The sequence below is a fragment of the Camelus bactrianus genome, chromosome 21 (genome assembly GCF_048773025.1).
Source record: "Camelus bactrianus isolate YW-2024 breed Bactrian camel chromosome 21, ASM4877302v1, whole genome shotgun sequence".
In the NCBI taxonomy this organism is placed as follows: Eukaryota; Metazoa; Chordata; class Mammalia; order Artiodactyla; family Camelidae; genus Camelus; species Camelus bactrianus.
In genome coordinates this window covers 20,177,826-20,201,839 of record NC_133559.1, presented here as the reverse complement: position 1 = coordinate 20,201,839, position 24,014 = coordinate 20,177,826, and the positions used below count along the sequence as shown (strand labels likewise).

Sequence of the window (24,014 nt, the reverse complement as noted above, 5' to 3'; positions counted from 1 at the left end):
ATGGATTTTAATTAGGATTAAGATAGTATACAATTATACACAGGTAAATTGCATGTGGGTAGTCAAAAGCCACTTGGTAAGTTTCACCCTGAAATAAGTTTTCAAAAGTTTTATTTTATTTTACCAATTAAAATGAGAAATGCATATTTAAACCAGTCCTTAAAAAAAAACAAAAACCCAGTACTTCCTTACTTTTTTCCTTTTCTACTTCCATAACTTTCTTCTTCCATTCATCGAATGTTGGTATATCTTCTGGGTCTTTAGGGTTTGTTACAGATGTAGGGTCAATTTCTCCTGGTTTTGTATAATCAGAACTCTGAAAGAAATGCCAAAAATAAACAGATTTCAGATTTCAAAGAATACAGTGAAGACAATAATAAATTCTAATAGTAAATACAAATATTTCTGAAATTAAAGTCCAACTTTATAACGAATGATAGGATTTTGAGGGAAAAAAACATAAAAAGAAAAGTTTCGGTTTACTTAAAAGCTGAGTTTTTCTTGAAAGAATTGAAGTCTTCTATCTAAGCACCACAGGATGAATCCCTTCACATGTTAGCAATATTAGCATGAGGTGTAAAAAAAAACAAAACTGTATTATGTCCTAAGCCAACAATTACCCATACAAAAACTGTACAAATTAATAAATTCTATAATTGTAGTGCATCCACCTTAAAATCTACATTAAAATAATATATACATTAAAGGAAGCTAACTAATTTTAGATGTAGTATATTGTTTCTACAAAACCTTAACAAGAAATACTATTTACATAAAAATTTTGAGGTGGATTTAAATCTAAGTGTGAAAAGCAAAGCTTTAAAGAAAATATAGGAAAACATCTTCATGATTCAGGCTATAAAAGGATTCAACAAGATGAGGAAAGAATGAATCAGTTTTTGAAAGGCTGACACATTTGGCTAGATTAAAATTAAAAATTAAACAGAATCTTCATGCACTTTTCTCTGGAATGTAAATTGTTGCAGCCACTATGGGAAACAGTATGACGTTTCCTCAAAAATGTTTAAGTAGAACTACCATATGATCCAGCAATTTTACTTCTGGGTATTTTTCCAAAGAAAACAAAAACACTAATTCGAAAAGATGTACACTCCCCTAAGTTCACAGCAGCATTATTCGCAACAGGCAAGATATGGAAGCAACCTAAGTCCCCATCTGTAAATGAATAGATAAAGAAGATGTGATATGTAATGGACTATTACTTGGCCATGAAAAAGAATGAAATCTTGTCATTTGTGACAACATGGATGGACTTAGGAAATATTATGCTAAATGAAATAAGTCAGAAAGAGAAGGACAAATACCACACAATTTCATTTATATGTGCAAACTGAAAAACAAAACAATTGAACACACTTAACAAAATGGAAAATGACTCACTGGTACAGAGAACAAACAGGTGGTTGCCAGAGGGGAAGGGGCAGAAGGAAGAAAGAGAGCTGAGGGAGATGAAAAGGTACAAATTTCCAGTTAGAAAATGAATGAGTCTGAGGTATGAATTATAGCATGAGGAATATAGTTAATAACATTGTAATATCTTTGTATGATAACAGATGGTAAACAGACTTATTGTGGTGACCAGTTTGCAATGTGTAGAAAATTGAATTACTATGCTGTGCACCGGAACTAACATAGGGTTGTGAGTCAATTATACTTCAAAAACAAACAAACAGGGAAACAAAATCATAGAAAGAAATCAGATTTCTGGTTATCAGAGGCAAGGATGAAGGGAGGGGGAACTGGATGAAGGTGGTCAAAAAGTTCAAACTTTCGGTTACAAGTAAGTACTATGGTCGTAATGTACAACATGAGAAATATAATTAACATTGTATGTTATATATGGATGTTATTAAGAATAAATCCTAAGAGTTTCATCGTAAGAAAAATTTTTTTTCTTTCTTGCATTTTATATCTACATGAGATGGTGATATTCACTAAATTTGTGGTAGATATTTCATGATGCATGTAAGTCAAATCATTATACTGCACATCTTAAGCTTATATGGTGCTGTATGTCAGTTTTATCTCAATAAAATTAGAAGAAAAAAATTAAATGTATCAAAAGACCCGTGAACTACATGGTTCAATAAGCTACCGACATAAATATCTGCAACACATTTAGCCAATAAAAGATTATCACCAATTATGAAGACTGCCTAGAAATCACTAATGGGAGAGAGTGGGGAAGGAACAATAAATTGAGCAAAGAGAAAAACACAAAATGCTTACTCTCAGTGTAATCAGGGAATACAAATGAAAACTAAAGATACTAAATAAGTTATATCAATCTGATGGAGGGTAGAGTGTGACAGTCTGTTGAGCCATCGGACATTTTAGTGAACTGCTAAAGGGAGTTTAACACTTAGCAATATTAAACAGATGTACACAATCTATGGCCCAATAATTCCATTCCTATGTATAAATTATCAGTGAAAACACATAAGAAAATGTGCATAAGAATACTTACTGCAGCACTGTTTGTAACATCAAAAGATTAGAAATAATCCAAATATCCATTCATTGAAGAATGGATAAATTGTGGTAGAATGGAATACAACGGAGAAAACAATGAATAGATAAAACACAAATACAACTTGAGTAAAATGATACTTAAGAATGATATTATTTTATATTGTTTCAAAATACGTTGAATAACAGTATGTATTATTTATAACAATGAATATTTGGGAACACTTTTAAAACATGCTCTAAAATGTAAAAAAAACCGAAGTCAAGGCAGTGGTTACAGCTGAAATGGAGAGAAGAAATGTAATTGGGAAGGGCATACAATTCAATTCATAATTTTCTTCCTTAATTGGAATAATTTCTGCAAGGACATTTATTCCATTTTTAATTATTTTTGTATTCCTAAAACAATGCATAATGTATTCATTAACAGTACCTTGAGAAGTGTACAAAATCTTTTTAGACAGCTTACTCTGGTAAATAGCACAAGTCTCATACAGTATGTATTTGCGATACTAGGGCATGTTTTTGAGTACTAATACTAGTTAGTGTATCAGTGTGATAAACACCAATATAGATACCTATAATCTCTCTTTAGGAAGACTTAGCAAGTTGGTTCCTATGCAACCTCCATGTTGGAGTGTTTTGCAGAGAAGCTAACTTACCAAATAAAATATGTGGCTATTAAAAAATACACAGCAGAATGTAAAATTAAAGAACTAGTACTATACTAATTAAATTTAAAAATTAAATAATAAAAATCTAGTTTGAATGAGAAGATAAACATATATTTATAAAAATTAATATAGTTGACATACTTAAGTGTAAAGCCCAAATACTAAAAGAAATACAATAAAAAGAACATACACACACTCACTCTCTGAGGCCCAGGCAAAGCAATCACCATCACCTCTAAGCAACAAATAGAAGAACTACACCATACAATAAAATTACTTTGCAAAGCACTGTAACAGGCAAAAGGTAGTCTAGTTGTATTTTGCCCACAGATAACAAAGGGTAAAAATGTCCCTTTAAAATAATTCTGGTTGAAGAGCCTAAATTTAATCTTGTATTACTGAGTTAAACTTATATTCTGAAGATACTTAAATTTAACAACCATACATTCTTCTATATAGCACTCTAAAAAATTTCTTGCATAAGGACTTTATGTATCTGGTTATCAAACAGTTGATGGTGGCAGAAAACCATTTATAATTAAACATAACTAAAGAGAGTTCATACTTGGAACAACTTGATGTATAAACAGTACACTGGCAATAGTATCGTGAAGTAACCACTTGCTCTCAGGGAACACAGCTCACCTCAATTCTACATTCGTCATTAACTGCTGATTCCCTAACTTTATGGCAAATATGGTTAGCGAATTATAAGATTAGCTAATAACAAAAATGCATTGTATAATTAAGTAGGAGATAGTGCAAGTTATTTACCTACCTCATTTTTTAAATTATCTGAAGCATTTAATGCAGATTTTGGATCACCACCACCCTGATCACCTGATGAAACTTTTGACTCAAATTCTGATTTTGTTATTTTTCCTTTGCCATGTGAAGATGACACATTTTCTATATGCTGTCCAACAAGGCTATTTGAAACCAAAAGACATATTAAGTAAACAAATGTTAGCTGAACAAATATATGCAATCTAAACCATTATAAGCATACATGAATACAAAGTAAACCAAGAAAGGACTACAGAGGGATCAGCTTTCTTTCTATCATAAAGAGGAATTACACATGCACCAAAGTCTACTCAAACATGACACTGCTGTTTATTACAGAATCATACAAAGGACAATGTCTCACACCAACCTTTCAGGTGGACTGACAAAGGAAGGCTGGTCAACCGGATCATTTGCACCAAGAGCCTCACCAACATCACAATCACTTTCAGATTGCTCAGTTTCGCTTGGCTTGGCTATAGGAATAGTACCAGATTTTTCTATTTCACTAAAAACAGAAACAAAAAAGACAATCTGACAATTTAATAGCATACATTAAAAGTGATAATAGTGATTCTGAAAACAAATCAAAGCCAGAGAAGAAGGCTTTACAGTTCTGCAGACAGTTTTCAAGAATTCAAATATTTAAAATCATGTAATGATTTAAATCATATAATCTGTTAGTGCCTTGTTTGGCACTATCATTATTTCTAAACATATTTTCTGTTTCTTCGTCCCTTACCAGGGCAAACTTCTAAATGATAACTGTAACATCTTCGTGTACAACTCGTTAAACCCAGTCCCTTATATTCTTGAGAACAAGTATCTAAAAAGTGCTTGTGATAGAAAAATAGTAGTGATGATAAAAATAATGATACTGACACACATATTTTTACTATGTGCCAGATATTGTCCTATATATTTTATATAAATTAACTCATTTGATAAAGGAAAATGTTTAATGTAGTATTTAGAGGAGGAAATTTTTTGCTCTTTGTAGTATTGCTGGAATTAGAAGTACATAAAAGATATTAAATTAAGGAAAAACTTAAGCCTAAATATTCTCAATGTTTATTATCAAGTTTGAAAAAGTTAGCTATTCATACAAAGACATAACTATGAATGGACTGCTACAGTAATATCTAATGAAAAAAAATAATCTGGCATTTGAATTTTTGATAATTATAAGGAAGATTGTTCAAGTAAGTACTGTGTTTCTTAAACAAGAACCTTACTTTCCCTATATGATGTAGATACTTCATAGCTGGGATATAATCAACTTCACTGAGTTACACATCAGAATAAACACTCATTATATTATAAAATCATTACCTCTAAAAAGTAATAAAAACACAAAACACAGGCATTATTACTTAGGTCTGCTATATAGCCTAAAATTCAAATTTGAGTATCAAACAAATTTTTCTGTTATTATCTGGTGATACTTTTGTTTTTTTCTTTGCAATGACTTACTCAAGCTTTGAGATTGGAGTGATCTCTGAGGTAGATGAGCTGGAAATATTTTCAATGTTTTCACTGCTCACAACTACACTGGAAGACTCTTCATGAAGATCCACTGCAGGGAGTGTCTCAATCACAGATGGACTTAACTTACTTGATTCTGTATTCTGTTTATAAAAAAGTCAATTATATTAAATGTTGAGATTAATAAACTATCTCTTTAGCTGAACAGGATATTATAAAAAGCAGGTCTCAAAAGTAACAATATAAATAATGTTCACTAAAAATGTACTTTTATAAAAATCCTTTCTTTCAACATTTTTCATGACTTTTCATAAACTAGGACAAAGGAGCTTGTCTTTCTTCTTTCTTATCTCTTATTTTATATCAGGACTTACAAATTATTTCCCTCTTACTATAATTAATTAATGCTAGTAGCAAAACAGAAATCAATCCTATGTAAACGTATAAAACAGTACAGTACACAGGTTTTGCCACTGAGCAGTTTAGAAGATAATGTGTATCAATAAACACCACCACTAGGCATGTATAAGTGACATTACAAAGCAATACACGATTTTTGCTGCTCCTTCAAGGTCTGTATGCTCTGGGCCATTCATTCCTCCAAAACACAATCTGAAATGTACTTAATATCTACCATGTTTAAAAACCTCTATCAGTACTTCCTCCCCCACAACCAACCCCAAACAGAATTAGCCATTCCCCTTTCTTTATGCCTCCACTGTTCTCTGTACAGACTTTAATCAAAGCACCTATTAACACCTCAGCTGCCCTTATTTATTTCTCTTTCCCTTGAGTAAGGACTATGTTTTCTTGATCTTCATGCTCCTAGTGTCTAACACAGTATCAAGCACACAGGAGACATTAAATGCTTACTAAATGAATATCAAGTGAGAGGTACTCATGCTCAGTTCAAGGAAGAGACTAAGGACCACTATGGACTAGAAGAACTAGGACTCTGAAGAAAAGGAGAGCTACGGGAGCAGAAAGAAAACACAATCATTTGGGAAATTATTTACACTGGAATGAAAAATTTGCAAAGGAATATAAATGGGTTTGCATTTTATGTTAGAGGCCTTGAGAAGAGAACCATTACGTTATTATCAAATATTGCATTATCATTTCAACATGCATTCACTATAAAAAACTTATTAAGACATTTTACACCTTTTTTTTTCTTTTACTAAGTCTCCAAAATGTGTATCTTATACTTAGAGCAAATCTTAACTTGGACTATCCACATTTCCAGTGCTCAGCAGCCACACGTAGCTAGTGGCTACTGTACTGAACAGCACAGGTCTATGAGATGCAGTAAGCACTTCAAAGTATTTGAACAAAAGGACACAATGATAAAAATTTAGGAAAATGAACACTGGCAGGACTGCTCAGGCCTAATAATTGAAGAGCTACGGAGATCACTTTTCTTTTACTCTTATATACAAACCTTTGTCAAATGTCTTTCAGAATCCAATTAAAAAAAAAAAAACTATATCTCCTTAGATAACCCAATTAACTCATAAAATAACTCTGGCTGTATTTTTTTAAAGAGAATTCTCCCTCATTTTAAGCTAAAATTTGGTTTTGTTAATATTTGAGATATTTAGTTTTTCCTTAGTCCTTCTTCTCCAGATCAAACATCCCCAGTTCCTTCAGTAATTCCTGATATTAAATGCTTTCCAGATGCTTCAGCATTCTGATCAGCTTACATTCTGGTCTAGTTTTTAATATATTTCATAAAATCTGGTGTACAAAATGAAAAATAATATTTAGGATGTAAGATGAGAGAAAAAGGAAAAAAACATATTCAACCTATTATTCATAATCCATACTAAGTGATAAAATTATGATATCAAAATACTCTGTGCTCTACATATAAATATTTTCTTTAAGATAGAGAAAAAATTTCCCCCGACATTTGAAAATCTGAAGAGACAAGATACATTATTAGTGAGGCAAAATGTAAACTAGGAAAGGAGGATTTACAACCAAACTTATACTACAAAGAAAATAGTCACATTTATTATTAAATATGTAATTCCAAATTTTCTCAAAATCAGTACTCTAAGCAGGTGAACAGTTTTAAGGCTAGTTGCATAGCACTTCAAAAAGAAAAAAATAGTAATACACAATATGGTGACCAAACAGAGGTTTTCTATTTTGTTAAGTGGCTTGAAAAGACTTATCATTAAAAATCAAAGCAACATAGCTTACTTGTACACTCACAACGTAGTCATCTTTTAATTTGTATTCTTCTGGAGGAACAGGTGAGTCTGAACCCACCTTTCCTGATAATTCAACATTGATGGGTCCCTCTCTTTCATCCTATATTGCAAGGAAGAGAAAAGGCCAACTGATAAAATTATTTCATAAAATAGTCCTGAAGCAAAATGAATGATCATCTCTCTATACTTTACAAACAAAACACTTTATTGTGACTTTAATGACTTTTAGTTGCTTATATGATTATTGTCGATCTTCCTGCATTACCCTCCTTACCACTTCACCTCAAATATACACTACATGAGTTCAAGAACATCATTTGATTTCTTAATAAGCTCTTTAGTCCTACCACCCAGCACTGTGTTAGATACACAGTAAGACTTCAGTAAATACTTGATAAATGAATGTACATATAGTTCTTTGTGTCATCTCTCTTTTGATACTCACTTTCAAGTTAGAATTTTGGGTACTTTGTCTTATAAGTTTCATAAAAGCAAAGTTTGTATTCATCATTATCTAAACCTGTAGAGTACAAACTAGGTACCCAAATGTTTGCTGAAAGAAAGTGTCCCCCTTCCTTAATGCTTTGCTTAAATTCAATCTTACAACATTTAGCCTTCAGACTTCTCATCAAAGAAGAGATTAGCTCTAAGTCTTATAGACTGTGGATAAAAGCATAAAATTACACTCCTTTTTGGAGAGATATTTAGCAAGTCTTCAAAGTTTTAAGTTCTCCACCCCAGAAATACATCCTGCATAACTCAAAAATTTAAATAATCCACTCTAAATATCATGCCCCTCCAAAAAAACCCCAGGCGTATAATTATAGTTTGTACATTCACACACACACGTATACACAAACATGCATGCACACGCACCGCTGAGAAACAATGCAAAAGTCTGTCAAAAAAGAAGTGTTTAATAAGTTGTGATACATCCATATGATGGGATAAAAATGTAGCTATTCAGAAGAATATAGCAACATGCAAAGTGTCCATGAGACATTACTGGGGAAGACAATTTGCATAATATTTATAACATGACATTTTAATAATAATTAAAATATTAATTTGTGTACAGAGGATATCTGTACCCACAGAAAATGGTCTGAATGTTTTCACAAGAAACAGCAAATTGTGGTTCCTTTGGGAAGGGAATGGGATGTAAATATGAATATTTTATAGTGAGTATAAATGACTTCTATAATTTAAAATAAGTACATTGATTGGGGGGCGGGAAGCGAAATCCAGCTAACGTCAATACTCACCTTTTATCATTTAAAATGACAAAATAATAAATTATTTAGAGACCATCAGGTTTTTTTGGACTCTGTCTATTCACTCCACCCAATTATATTAAACAAAGTACATGGCCACTATTCTCTCTACAATCCTCATTTCTAATAGTTTTTAATTATAAGGCTAGGGTTTCTTTAGAAACCCTTTAACTAGTTAAAGCATTAAAAAGAGAGCTCTAGTTTTTAGTTCTCTGAACAGGCACTATTTTTCTCCTTACTATAGGACTAAGGATATTACCACATTCCAAATATAAGTAATAAGAATAAACATATAAATATCTCAGACTTAGGTTAATTTCAGAATTAACTGAGTAACTCCTCAGATTATACCAAGGAAAATTACAAACCTCCACCAAAAATTGTCGTAGTATTTTTGAAATTACTCTTATTCCCAATGTTTTGGGGAAACTTTAGAAAGCAGTTACATAAATTACAATGTCAACTTTATTTAAGGTACCTTTTTCTGGAATTGAACATCTTCATTTTCTAGTGCGCAATTATCATCTTGAGAGTAGTAAGATGAAGCTGAAGAACTCTCTTTACAACAAACATGCCAACTGGGAAGCCTGTAAAACATCACCATCACCATCACCACACACACACACACACAAAAAGCGAAAGTTGTTAAGCTAACATATTCCATACTACGGACTAGAATATGAGGCAAAAAACAGATGGTTCCTACCCTAATGCCCTTTACGAACTTAACAATTAAATGATGAGATATATATACAGAAGACAAAGATTTTTTATTTAATGCCCTAAAAAATATATAAAGTGTTACCAACACTCCAAGTAAGGCATTATGAATTTCATGAAGGTAAAATAGAAAAACTTCACAAAAGGACTATCTGATAATTATCACAGAAGCAACAAAGAAAGTTGTCAAAGAGCTAACTTCGTTAGAAAGCACCAGATGACAATAATATTTTACATACTACCAAATATTTAAGAACAGCTAACTCTAAACCTACCTAAACTATTTCAAAGTATAAAAGTAAAGCTTCCAGATTATTTTTTATAGGAAACATAACAGTGATTACAAAAATTAACAGAAATAGCACATACAAATACTATAGGTTAATATTTATGAAATCAGACATAAAACTTGTAAAGAAAACATTAAACAAAACTTTAATAAATAAAATAAACTTTTTCTGTTAAGTTTCTAGTAACATACCAAAGATATAACATAGCCACTGTTATGATCAAGAGTTTAGCTCTGATATTCAAAAATGGTTCAATATAATAAAATCTATTTATTTAGTTTGCCATACAAAAATATCAAGGAAAAAATCTTATGACTATCTCCATAATCACTGAAAGACATCTGATAAACTTACATAAACACCAAAATTTTTTAAGTCCATGAAATAGTAATGGGTAGAGTTTAACATGGGAAACATACATGCATAGTACACAAGCCTAAAGCCAGCATCATACTCGGTGAAGAAACCAAAAAATACCCCTATTTAGATCTGAAACAAGACAAGAACATCCATTATTACCAATATTACATAATATGAGGATAAAAATGTGTAAAAATGGAATAGGAGACAGTAAAATTATTAATCGCAGATGAGTTTACATAAGTAGAAAACTAAAACACCTATTCAAAGAAGTCAAGTATAAAATTATACTCATAGGTATAAAATTAAGAAACAAATCAACAGACTACTCAAATCATCACTACCAATTATAAGGTCTAATAGAAGTCCCCATTTATAACAGCAACAATAAAATACTAAATATAAACTTAGCAAGAAGTGTTCTATACATATACAAGTACATGTTCTACGTTAATAGAACTGTTTGGAAGTGACAATATTTGACAATTCCTTAACTTGAAAAAAATTCAGTTTTACACAGTTCTAGATAATATAAATGAAAGATTTGAAAACCACTACTGAAGTGGCAAACAAGGAGACTTTAAAAATTAGAATGACTTTAAAGTCTATATAAAGAATAAGAAGAGTGAAGATTGTAATGTGAAGGAACTAGACAACTATGAAACCACAATAATTACAACAATATGGTAGAGAGATAAGAGAGGGGAAGGGATGACTGGAAAGAGAATTCCTAGGATAGCTGTACACAAAGACCAGAGGGCAATCATATTAAACTGGAGGTTATCAGAAGCTCTGGAAAAGTCTTCTTTGGGAGGATGAAATTGATAGCACAACTGATGAGTCTTTGAAAATCTCAAGTACAGATTTATAACTGGAAGATAATTTATAATTAAATAGAAAAACAAGTAAATATAACAAAATGAATCAAATAGAAAAAGGAAAAGTAGAACAGAAAAGGAAAAGGAATCATGTTTCATTACATGGCTCAGCTGTGAATATCATCTGTAGTATAATATAAACACTATATACTGATCTAACCCAAATTATGACAAAACTATATTATTACCAACATGTGGTTTAGAGAATCTGATCATCTGCAGTAAAATAACCTAAACTTGACATTAAAGCAATTATTTTAGAGACAAACAGGTAAATATAAAATTCATCAGCTAAGAGATGAGAGGTTTCCTTGAAAAAGAAAAATGGGAAAGAGGGAGGAGAGAAAGGCTTCTTTATAAAAACAAACAAAAAATTCCTTTTAGAGCTGACTTTTTGATATGAATGCATATTTTGATAAAAATTAAAACTAAAGTAATAATAATATTAATAGATACATAGACAGTATGCTATGCTACCATATGTGTACTAAAGGTATCTGTATGTGCATAAATTTCTCTGGAAGAATTAAAAAGGAAAAAAAAAAGCACCACATTGTTTACCTCCAGGGAAGAAAACTGGGTGGCTGGGTGACAGGACAATAGATGGATATTTTTCACTCTAGAATCCTCTATGTCTTTTGAATTTTGAACCACAGGAATATGTTGCCTATTCAAAATTTGATATAGATACAGCATTATTTATTAAACATTTCTTTTTTTGCAGACTTTTGCATTGTTTCTCAGCTGTGTGTGTGTGTGTGTGTATGCGCACACATGTGTGTGAGGGATATATACACAAATTTGGGACAGCAAAAAATTTCAGATATTCAAAACTGTAGACTTTGGAATTTTGGTGGTTATGCTCTTTTATTTTCTTTATTCCTCTCTATGCTTTCTGAATTTCTACTATGAGCACATATTAGTTTTATCATCAAGAATTCTGCATGTGTATGTATGTGCATGTGTGTGTAAGCCCTAATATTCAGTTAGCGTGAAGATGGCCAAAAGACAGTAAATCTCATGATCCTTATTTTTACTATCACATAATCAAATCCCATTAACCAAAGTTCTGAGTTTTTGATGAAATTAGTACTTGAATCAGTGGACTCAGTAGACTGCTCTCCCAAGTGAGTGGGCATCATCCAATCCTCCGAAGGCCTAAATTGAACAAAAATCTGAAGAAGAAAGAATTTTCCCTTTTTCCTTCTGTCTCACTATTTGAGCTGAAACATCTCATCTTCTCCTGCCCTTTGACTAGGATTTGTATCTTCAACTCCACTGGTTAAAAGGACTTCAGACTTGGCCTGAATTAGACCACTGGCTTTCCCTGGTTTCCAGCTTTCAGACAGCAGACTATGGGACTTCAAACTTTCCATAATTGTGTGATCCAGTGCCTCATTTTATATATATATCTTATTGGTTCTGTTTTTCTGAAGAACCCTAATACACTTACCATTAATATGCAATACATTCTTTACTTATCTACACTATTTCTTCTTTTAAGTATAGCTTTATTAACAGTATTGCTTAAACACCTCTAACATGAGCCCCTTTTTAAGGACAGATATTAATTAATGATGAACCTGTAAGGATAACCTTAATTTTCCTTATAATAAAAAGTCTAAAATAGATAAAAATGATCATTAACTAATAATTGTCAAGAAATTTTAAATCACCAAAGTAAAATGAAAAACCCCAAACCCACTCCAACTCTACTGAACAAGAATGAATCTCTATAATGGGGTCCTTACTTTCAACAAGTTTTACCAGGTGAATTAGATATGCATGCCCCGTCATTAAGAATCAGTGGATCACATTATAATGGCTGAGGGAACTTTGTTGCATGACTAAGTGGGTCTGATTCCATACTACTTCCAAAAACTGTACCATGAAAATTCCAAACCTGATGAAATGAGTTTCAAGACTTTTAGGAAGTTAGCACCAGAAATCAAGATAAATGGCAATCTGAGCCCCTGGCACTCTCCCTCAGTTCAGAATGAGTACTCTCTTACTTCCCACTCATAAGTTAATTCTGTGCCATGTATATCCTCTTTCAGACTTAAACTCTTTGAGAATCAATTCTGTATTCCTAGCTACTTTAAACCCTCCCTACAAAGTCAAAATTTGAAACATTAGGCGCTTAATAAATATCTGTTAAATAAATGAGGATTCTGAAGAGAACTGCTTTGTAGCACAGAGCAGAAAAGAAATTCACTTTTCATTCCTCTTCCCATCACCCCATAAACTCCACCACCCCGACCCCTCAACTCACCCACCCACCACCCCTCTCTCACACATACAAACTCAAAAAATAGAATCTGGAAACCCTTTTTTGTGAATTCCTCCCCACCAATGTGGCATGGATTCATTAGTCTTATAGAAAGGTATTAACTTTCAGAGTAGATGTAATCAAATGTCTTGTAAAAATCACATTTGAATGCCATTTAGGATTCCAACAGCTAACAACATCCTAAAGCCTGGAAAGAAAAATTATGCAGCAGAATAATCCTCTGATTAAAGAGGAAACAATAAAGAACATATGAATTATTACAGAAGACTACAGGTCAACATTAATGGGATGCAGATAAGACAATAGCAAGAAAATTAAGCCTTCTGAACATACTTGGAGTCAAACACTGAAAACAAAAGAACTAATCTTTCAACTCTAAAAGATAAGAGAATGTAAATCTAAAGACAAAAGGAAGTATGTAAGGACAGAAATCACTGAAACAGAAAACAAAACAAAAGGCAAAGAAGACTAAGAAAACCAAAAGTTGGTTCTTCGAAGAAAATATTAAAAAGGCAAACCTCCGGCAAAACTGATATAGGAGAGTTGGTGGCACAAATTAACAAAATATGTTATAAAAGCATGAAATAAACAGACAAAACAGATTTTTTAAAATTGGAATATTGCAAACCAAATATACCATATATTTGAAAATGTAGAATAGATGTTTCTAGAAAAATAGCAAAATTGGCACAGAGTATACATAAGCTGACAAAGAAATTTGAGTGGATTAAACACCTTCATAGAGAAAAAGGAAATCTCAAACGTTTTCCCCCACTTTTTATTTGGAAGTAATTTCAAATTTTCAGAAGAACTGCCAACATAGTACAAAGAACATCCACCAACTCTTTACCCATGTGAACCTACTGTTAACATTATGACCCATTGGTTCCAACATTTGCCATTTGCTCATGGCAAGCACACACAGCCCTCCCTCCCTCCCTACAAAAGGTAATTTATCTCTAAAGATCTCTGTATGCATTTCCTCAGAATAAGGAAATTCTCTTACATAACCATGCTATAATCTTCAGTAAATGTTATATTGACACAATGTTGTAACCTACCATCCCTAGCAACCATTACAGCATCCCACCATCCCCACCCCAAGTACAGAACTGAGTCTAAGATCATGTCCTGCACCTGTCATGTGTCTTCAGCCTCCTTTAACCTGAAGGCCTTTATCTTATGTGGCATTGACATTTTTGAAGGACATAGTCCTTTTGTTTTTAAATAATATGGTCCTTTTTTGAGGTCTGTTTGATGTTTCATCATGACCAGATTCAGGTTATGTACTCCTGGCTGGAATCGCTCATTGTGTCTTTCTCAGGGAATTACATCCAAAAGCATATGACAGCCATCTGTTTCAGCACTTTCAATTCCACTTTTATATACTTCTTAAGAGAAATGAAAACTGTGTGGACAAAAATGTCCGCAGTAGCTTTCCTAAAAGCCAAAAACTGGACACAGCCCAGATGTTCAACAATAGGAGAATAAACAAACTGTAGTATATTCATACAATCTACTATGTCTCAAAATAAAAAGGAACAAATTACTGATGAATGAAACAAGATGGATAAACCTTGGAAACATTATACTGAGTGAAAGAAGCCAGACACAAGAATATATACTGTATAATTTCTTATAGATAAAGTTCCAGAATTAGCAAAACTAATTCATGATGACAGAGATCAAATCACTGGTTGCTCCAGGGAATTCTCTAGAAAAGAATACGAGAATGTTCTGGAGTGACAGAAATGTTCTGTATCTTGTTGGGTATGAGTTACACATATGTACACACTGTCAAAACTGATCCAACTATATAGTTAATAATATATGTGCATTTCACTGTATGTAAATTATTTCAATTAAAAAATATAAAAAGCAAAAGTCAATATTTTCCTCCCCAGCAATAACAAAATACAAAATAAACTGTTAACAGTCATAAAAATTACAAACTAATTTTAAAATTAACCTAAAAAAATCATTTATAGAGAAATAATTTTAACTAATAATGATCATAAAATGAAGAGACAAATTAAGATCTAGTATGTTCATGGATGCCAAGCTGCTGACAACAACATAAAGATAATAATTCTCCCCAAATTCATTACTTGAATATAACTCCTATCAAAATACCTGAAGGATCCCACTGTTCTAAATATGATACGGAAAAACTGGTCTAAGAATAACTGAATTAACCAAAAAAAGGCAAAGGCAAGTGGTTCACCTTGCCAGATAATTAAGATTTATTACAAAACCACTCTAATTAGTGGTATAGTACTGAGATAGCAAAAGACAGGCAACTGGAACAGAACACTCCCAAATGCATTTGTTGGCATAAAATCTCTCTTTGGAAGCAGCCTATACACAAAGGGCCCAATATATACCCGTTGAATGAATGAATGAATGACACCGGGCCTTCCTCAGGCATCTGCCACATTGTTAACTACTTAGAATTCATTTTAATGATGACCCTAGTAACTAAAACAAGTTTTTAAAAAACTGTTAAGTAAAAAAATAAAAGTAGGAAAAATGAGATTAACAGCATTATCCCATTTATGTAAATTTTAAAACATATAAACATAACATTTTGGAAGAAAACACACATGTAGGTAAATACATGAAGGGTGACTGGAAAAACATCAAGTATAACCTAGCACAAATGCCTAAAATAGGAGAGAGAGATGAGTGAAACTGATGACAGAATATAAAAAAGTAATGATGTCAAATGGAGCAAAAAAGAGGCCCCACGCAGACTGTGGCATAAACTGAGTATGATCAATCTAATCCTAAGCATCTGATGTCTCTAGAAGAAAACAGTCTTTTTTTAAAATTTGTCAAGCCCTTTAAAGTATTAATCTAACTTTTACTTTTTTTTAAACGAAGCTAAAGCTCAGAAGTTAATTGGCTAAGGTCACTCAACTTGTGATTACAAACCTAGACCTCTCTCTCCAAAGCCTATGATCTTCCTGTATTGCTACATTTCTTATTTAATGTTCTCTGGTCAACAGATAAATGAAAAGGTGAGAAAAAACACTAATTCATTTCCTCAAGAACGGATATTAGTCAAGGCTAGTTACAGCATAACTTAAAAATTTAAGAACTATGGTAAAGTAGGAACAATATTTACCTCCTGCTTTAGAAAGCAGCCACAAGAGAGAAATATGAAGCTTTGTAGTGCAGTGGCTAGGGCAAAAGGCTCATGTGTTAATCCCCCATTTATTAGTTGCAATTTCTTGGGCAAATTACAAAACCTATGTGTCTCAATATCAACACTGTAAAATGGGAAAATGAAATAATGCATGTGCAATGCTTAGCCTGGCACAGAATATGCACTCAAATCTTAGCTGTTGTTATCAGCTACTGTCCTTTTTCTTTCTCGTTTATCAAATTCCAGAGTAGTGTAAGCAGCTGTCCCTAGGAATCCTGGTTCCAGGACCCTCTGTAGATACCAAAATCCAAGGATGCTCAGTCCCTTACAGGCTGCCCTCCACATCCTCAAATTCAACCAACCTGGGATTGAAATGTGTTGAATGGGTGGAAGCATACATGTATGAGGCTACTCAAGCCTCTTCTACCTCTTTTGGCTGCCAAACAATGTGTGCAAACTCTCCACATATCTTCTAGTTCCACTCCCAAAAGCTTTTCAATCACCCCTCTCTTTTGAAAGTAAAGTCCTTTTCTCAATTTTCAAGCTTTTCAGGCTGAGGCTTTTATATGGCTGACCACTCAAATGACCTCCTTAAAACTCTTCACCTTTCACTTCAAACTAGTTTTCTCCTTCCCCATAGAGCTTTACTTTGCTTGGCACCTTTCTTTGCTCTAAGTATCTACAGAAGCTCCATGTTCAATCAAATGTTCTGTTACAGAAATGATCCCTACTATGAGAACAACTCTAGCCCAAATCTTATCTGTACTGAAGTCTGCATTTTTAAGTACCCATAAAACGTCTCCACTAGGACAGTCTACTCACCTCAACCAACAGCTCTTTCTGCTTTCAAATCCTTTGCAACTCTTCCAGTTCTTTTCTAATACCTCCAATTCTTCTAGTTGCCCAAGTTAAAAATAAAATTAACTTTTCTTCTTTCCTTGAATTTTATTTCAGATTCATAATTTTAAACCCTAGAATTTACTCTCTCAACCACAGTAGGCTCCAGGAAAGCAGCTATTTTGTCTGTTTTGTCCACCAGAGTCCTGCACAGAACACAGCACACAGAAGACTTAGTAAACACCTCTTGACATTGAGATGGATGACAGAAAAGTGGTGTTGAAGACCAACAGCTAGTTAGAGGCAAACTAAAAACCAGTGCTTTTGAATCCAATGCTATTTGTGCCATATTGTATTACCAGCTTGCCAACCTATCACCAAATCAGATCATTTCCTTCTTAGAATCTCTGCTCTCAAGACGGAGAAGATGGCGGAGTAGAAGGACGCTCGCAGGTCACCCTCTCCCACAAATACACCAAGACCCACATCTACAGACCCACTCAGCCAACCAGAGCACCTGTGGAACTCCGACAGAACATCGCCCTCTACAAAAGATAAAGACGCCAAAAATCTGGTAGGAGAAAAGGAAAAAAGAAAGAACAAAAGGCAAAGCAGCGCGGGACGGGTCCCGCGGGGAGGGAGCGGCAAAGGAGGACTGGCGCTCGCTCGCTGGGTCTCCCCTCTCCATCTGAGAGGCCAGCGGGACGGAGGGGGAGCCTCCGAGGCTCCGATCTGTACAGAGCAGCCCTTGACTAACAGAACTAAGTTAAACGGGCACAGAGCGTCCCCCCGACACCCAGCCTGAGACGCGGCCGGCAGCGGCGGGCAGGGCCAGGCTGCACAAGCCGGGCGGAGGACGGAAGTGGCTGCACGGAGGCAGCCCCGGGGGAACGCAAGGGGCTGCGCGCCGTGGCTGTGGGTGCACAGGGCAGAACAACCTGGGCCCTCCATAAAACAGCAAGGTCGATGTGCTCTCGGAGGAAGGGTGCACACCCCCATCTCTTAAAACCCGCGGAAAGTTTTCGGGGGAAGAGAGGCGGGGCTCAGGCACAGCCGCCATATCCTCCGGCGCTTAGCACCCAGGCGGGGGCGGGGGCGAAACCTGCATCCGCACCGAAGGGCTTAGCAGCCTCAAAGGCCAGACTGAGACTGGCCTGCAGCCCAGGGCAGATAGGATCCTTCCGTCCTTGTCCCTCAGAGAACTTGCTCCACAAAGACAACCAAGGAGCTGGGTTCTGGCTCGGAGCAGGGACAGGGCTGTCCCTCGGTCTTCCCCGAGCCCACCTGCGGAGCGCCGACCAGGGCGGAGCGCGCAGCCGCACAGAGAGCGGAGCTACCAGCGGCGCAGGTAGAGGGAGAGCGGCCCCCCCCCCCCGCCTTTCGGGCAGGAACACAGCCCCTGACCGAGGTGCTGGGAGGGGGCACGACCCGCCCTCCTACCTGGCCAGTCTGCAACATCTGACTGCGGCATCCGGAGGGGCAGCTACCCGCCCGCCCACAGCAGAGAGCTGCACCTGACCCAGTGTTAGGAGGAGGCGCGATCTGCTTGCCGACAGGTGCTGGGAGCAGCACAGAAGAGGGCGCCAACGGAGGGCCTCTGAAAACAGCAAGCTGAGCTTCCAAAACAGGACGAAGACAGAAAGACTTCACATTAAAAGCACACAGACTCCAGGAGAACACTGACAACCCCCCGCCCCCTTTTTTTAAAATCTGTTTTTACCTGTTCTATTTTCTATTACTCTCTTAATCTTTACTTCTTAATTCATTTCTATTTCTCTTGGGTTTGGATGTCCTGCTATTGATTAGACACAGGTTTCAAATACATCTATGCATCTCCCCCCCCCCCTTTTTTGTAAAGGTTTTAAAAGGACGTCTCAACCCGATTAATACTCTGCTTCAACTCACTCTTCTATTATTCATTATACACTGTTTTCAAACCCTCTTTCTCCCTTCTTTTAAAATTCTTTCTATTTTTTTTTCTTTTTTTCCTAAGTTCTATTCCTAAATAGGGATTAGATAGATAAAATCCTTAAGGACCAAAATAAACAACTGATACTCCATAAACCACAGTGCCAAAGAGGTATGAGCAAGATGAAGAAGCAGAAAAACCTTTCCCAATTAAAAGAACAAGAGAAATCCCCTGAAAGAAAGATCAACGAAATAGACATCGATAGCCTACTAGATCAAGATTTCAAAAAAGGAGTGATCAAATTGCTGAAGGAATTAAAAGAGATAGTGTTCAGAGATATAAAATATGTCAAAAATGAAATTGAAGCTATAAAGAAGAGCCAAGTAGAATGGGTAAACTCATTGACAGAGATGAGGAATGATCTAATAGCTGTGCAAAGCCGACTAGATAATGCAGAGGAACGAATTAGTGATCTAGAAGACAGGGCAATAGAAAGCACCCATTCAGAAGAACTACAAGAGAAGCAAATAAAAAATAATGAAAATAGCATAAGGGACCTATGGGATAATATAAAGCGTCCCAATCTTCGCATAATAGGGGTCCCAGAAGGAGAAGAAAGATCAAAGGGGATTGAAAAGGTTTTTGAAGAAATCGTGACTGAAAACTTCCCAAACTTAAAGAAGGAATCAGATATCCAAGTACAGGAAGCTCAGAGGGTCCCAAACAGGAAGAACCCAAATAGACCCACACCAAGACATATCATAATCAAGATGGCCAGAGTCAAGGATAAAGAAATGATTCTAAAGGCAGCAAGAGAAAAGCAAAGAGTAAGTTACAAGGGAACCCCCATAAGGCTCTCAGCTGATTTCTCTACACAAACACTACAGGCCAGAAGGGAGTGGCAAGATATATTCAAAGCCCTGAATGAAAAAAAAGATGCAGCCTAGGATCCTTTATCCAGCAAGGTTATCCTTGAGGATAGAAGGAGAAATAAAGAGTTTCACAGACAAAAAGAAGCTGCAGGAGTTTAGCAACACTAAACCCATGCTAAAAGAAGTATTGAAAGGGCTATTCTAAATAGAAAAGCAGCAGGATGCTACAGAAATGAGAAACACACAACTGGAAAGGTGATAACTCATGAATTACAAATAAAGTAAACATGAAATTATAAAAGAAGACATACAAATCACTGAGAGTGGGAGAGGGAGGCAGGGAAATATAGAATATTTTTTTTCTTTCTTTTTTAAATTTTTTTAACAGTAGGATGGGTTTGAGATCATGTTACTATCAGTTTAATAAAAACAGTTATAGTAATGGGTTGATAGATTTACAAAAAAGGGTAACCACAAGCCAAAAATTTACAAAGGAGTCACAAAAATTAAATAAAATCCATGATAATACAAAGGAAAATTACCAAACCACAAAAGGAAGAAGAAAGGAACAAAGAGGATATACCAATTCAACTGCAAAGATAAGTTCAAAATGGCAATAAACACACATCTATCATTAATTACTGTAAATGTTAATGGACTAAATGCTCCAGTCAAAAGACACAGAGTGGCAGACTGGATAATAAAGCAAGAACCTTCAATATGCTGCATACAAGAGACCCACTTTAGGGAGAAGGACACATATAGATTGAGAGTGAAAGGATGGAAAAGGATATTCCATGCAAATGGAAAAGCCAAAAAAGCAGGTGTTGCAGTACTGATTTCAGACAAAATAGACTTTAAAACAAAGTCCATAAAGAAAGATAAAGAAGGACATTTTATAATGATTAAAGGAGTGATACAAGATGAGGATATTACACTCGTTAATATATATGCACCCAATATAGAAGCACCTAAGTACATACAAGAATTACTAACAGAGATAAAGGGGGATATTGATGGGAATACAATCATAGTTGAGATTTTAACACTGCATTAACATCACTAGACAGATCTTCCAGACAGAAAATAAACAAGGCAACAGAGAAATTAAATACTACAATAGAAAAACTAGATTTGGTGGATATTTTCAGAGCATTACACCCCCCAAAAATAGGATATACATTCTTTTCAAGTGCACATGGAACATTTTCCAGGATCGATCATGTACTTGGGCACAAAAGAAACCTCAACAATTTTAAGAAGATAGAAATTATCTCAAGCATCTTTACTGACCACAATGCCATGAAACTGGAAATCAACAACAGAGAAACACAGGAGAAAAAAAAGGAAAGCATGGAGATTAAACAATATGTTATTGAAAAAACAATGGATCAATGAGGAAATCAAAGCTGAAATTAAAAAATACCTTGAGACAAATGATAATGAAAGCACAACCACTCAAAACCTATGGGACACAGCAAAGGCAGTGCTAAGAGGGAAGTTTATAGCGATACAGGCCTTCCTCAAAAAAGAAGAACAATCTCAAATAAACAATTTAACCCACCACCTGAATGAATTAGAAAAAGAAGAACAAAAAGCCCCAAAAAGCAGCAGAAGGAAGGAAATAATAAAGATCAGAGAGGAATTAAATACGATAGAGATTAACAAGACCATAGAAAAAAATCAACCAAACCAAAAGCTGGTTTTTTGAAAAAGTAAATAAAATCGACAAACCTCTGGCCAAACTCACAAAGAAGAAAAAAGAGAGAGCACAAATTAGCAAAATAAGAAAGGAAAATGGAGAAATTACAACAAACAAAATAGAAATACAGAATATCATACGAGAATATTATGAAAAACTATATGGAACCAAACTGGATAACCTAGAGGAGATGGACAAGTTTCTGGAAACATACTGTCCACCAAAACTGAATCAAGAAGAATCTGAACACTTGAACAATCCGATCACTAGAAAGGAAATAGAATAGCAATTAAAAACCTCCCTACAAATAAAAGTCCAGGACCGGACGGCTTCACCGGGGAATTCTACCAAACATACAAAGAAGAACTCATACCAGTCCTTCTCAAACTCTTCCAGACGACTGAAAAGGAGGGAATACTCCCAAACTCATTCTATGAAGCCATCATCACCCTGATACCAAAACCAGGCAAAGACACTACAAAAAAAGAGAATTATAGGCCAATATCACTGATGAACATAGACGCCAAAATCCTCACCAAAATTTTAGCAAATAGAATCCAACAACACATAAAAAAGATTATACATCATGACCAAGTGGGGTTCATCCCAGGGACACAAGGCTGGTTCAACATACGCAAATCAATCAGTGTAATACATCACATTAACAAGAGAAAGGACAAAAACCACATGATCATCTCAATCGATGCAGAAAAAGCATTTGATAAAATTCAACACCCATTTATGATAAAAACTCTCGCCAAAGTGGGTATAGAGGGAACATATCTCAACATAATAAAAGCTATATATGACAAACCTACAGCCAGCATAGTACTCAATGGTGAAAAACTCAAAAGCTTCCCACTAAAATCTGGGACAAGACAAGGATGCCCACTATCACCACTCCCATTCAACATAGTCCTGGAAGTCCTAGCCACAGCAGTCAGGCAAGAGAAAGAAATAAAAGGGATCCAAATTGGAAAAGAAGAGGTAAAAGTGTCATTATATGCTGATGACATGTTACTATATATAGAAAACCCTAAAAGGTCCACACAAAAGCTACTAGAGCTGATTGAAGAATTCAGCAAGGTAGCAGGTTACAAAATTAACGTTCAAAAATCAGTTGCATTTCTTTACACTAACGATAAATCAACAGAAAAAGAAAGTAAAGAAACAATCCCCTTTAAAATAGCACCCAAAGTAATAAAATATCTGGGAATAAATCTAACCAAGGAGGTGAAAGAATTATACACAGAAAACTATAAACCATTGATGAAGGAAATTAAAGAAGACTTTAAAAAATGGAAAGATATTCCATGCTCTTGGATTGGAAGAATCAATATTGTTAAAATGGTCACACTGCCCAAGGCAATCTACAGATTTAATGCAATCCCTATCCAATTACCCAGGACATATTTCACAGAACTAGAAAAAATCATAATAAAATTCATATGGAACCATCAAAGACCTAGAATTGCCAAAGCATTACTGAAGAGAAAGAAAGAGGCTGGAGAAATAACTCTCCCAGACTTCAGACAATACTATAGAGCTACAGTCATCAAGACAGCATGGTATTGGTACCAAAACAGACATATAGACCAATGGAACAGAATAGAGAGCCCAGAAATGAACCCACAAACTTTTGGTCAACTCATCTTTGACAAAGGAGGCAAGAATATACATTGGAATAAAGACAGTCTCTTCAGCAAATGGTGTTGGGAAAACTGGACAGCAGCATGTAAAACAATGAAGCTAGAACACTCCCTTACACCATATACAAAAATCAACTCAAAATGGATTAAAGACTTAAACATAAGACAAGATACAATAAACCTCCTAGAGGAAAACATAGGCAAAACATTATCTGACATACATTTCAAAAATTTTCTCCTAGAAGAAATAAAAGCAAGAATAAACAAATGGGACCTAATGAAACTTACAAGCTTCTGCACAGCAAAGGAAACCAGAAATAAAACAAGAAGAAAACCTACGGAATGGGAGAAAATCTTTGCAAGTGAAACCGACAAAGGCTTGATCTCCAGAATATATAAGCAGCTCATACGACTCAATAAGAAAAAAATAA

At 34.9% G+C, this 24,014-nt stretch overlaps 1 protein-coding gene across 3 annotated transcripts in view; it reads right to left on the bottom strand.

Moving 5' to 3' along the window:
* Positions 1-24,014, bottom strand: part of SUCO (SUN domain containing ossification factor) — an 84,256-nt gene that overhangs the window by 47,358 nt on the left and 12,884 nt on the right. For all 3 annotated transcript variants that reach the window (XR_006725449.2, XM_010956693.3, XM_045517845.2), the window contains 6 exons: positions 9,407-9,515; positions 7,644-7,754; positions 5,424-5,578; positions 4,321-4,458; positions 3,943-4,093; positions 193-316 (listed from right to left, as the gene is read on the bottom strand). Coding sequence is in view for 2 of the 3 variants with exons in the window: in XM_010956693.3 (XP_010954995.2) it covers positions 193-316; positions 3,943-4,093; positions 4,321-4,458; positions 5,424-5,578; positions 7,644-7,754; positions 9,407-9,515 (788 nt within the window). In the remaining variant the exon portion in view is untranslated. The remainder of the gene's footprint in view (positions 1-192; positions 317-3,942; positions 4,094-4,320; positions 4,459-5,423; positions 5,579-7,643; positions 7,755-9,406; positions 9,516-24,014) is intronic.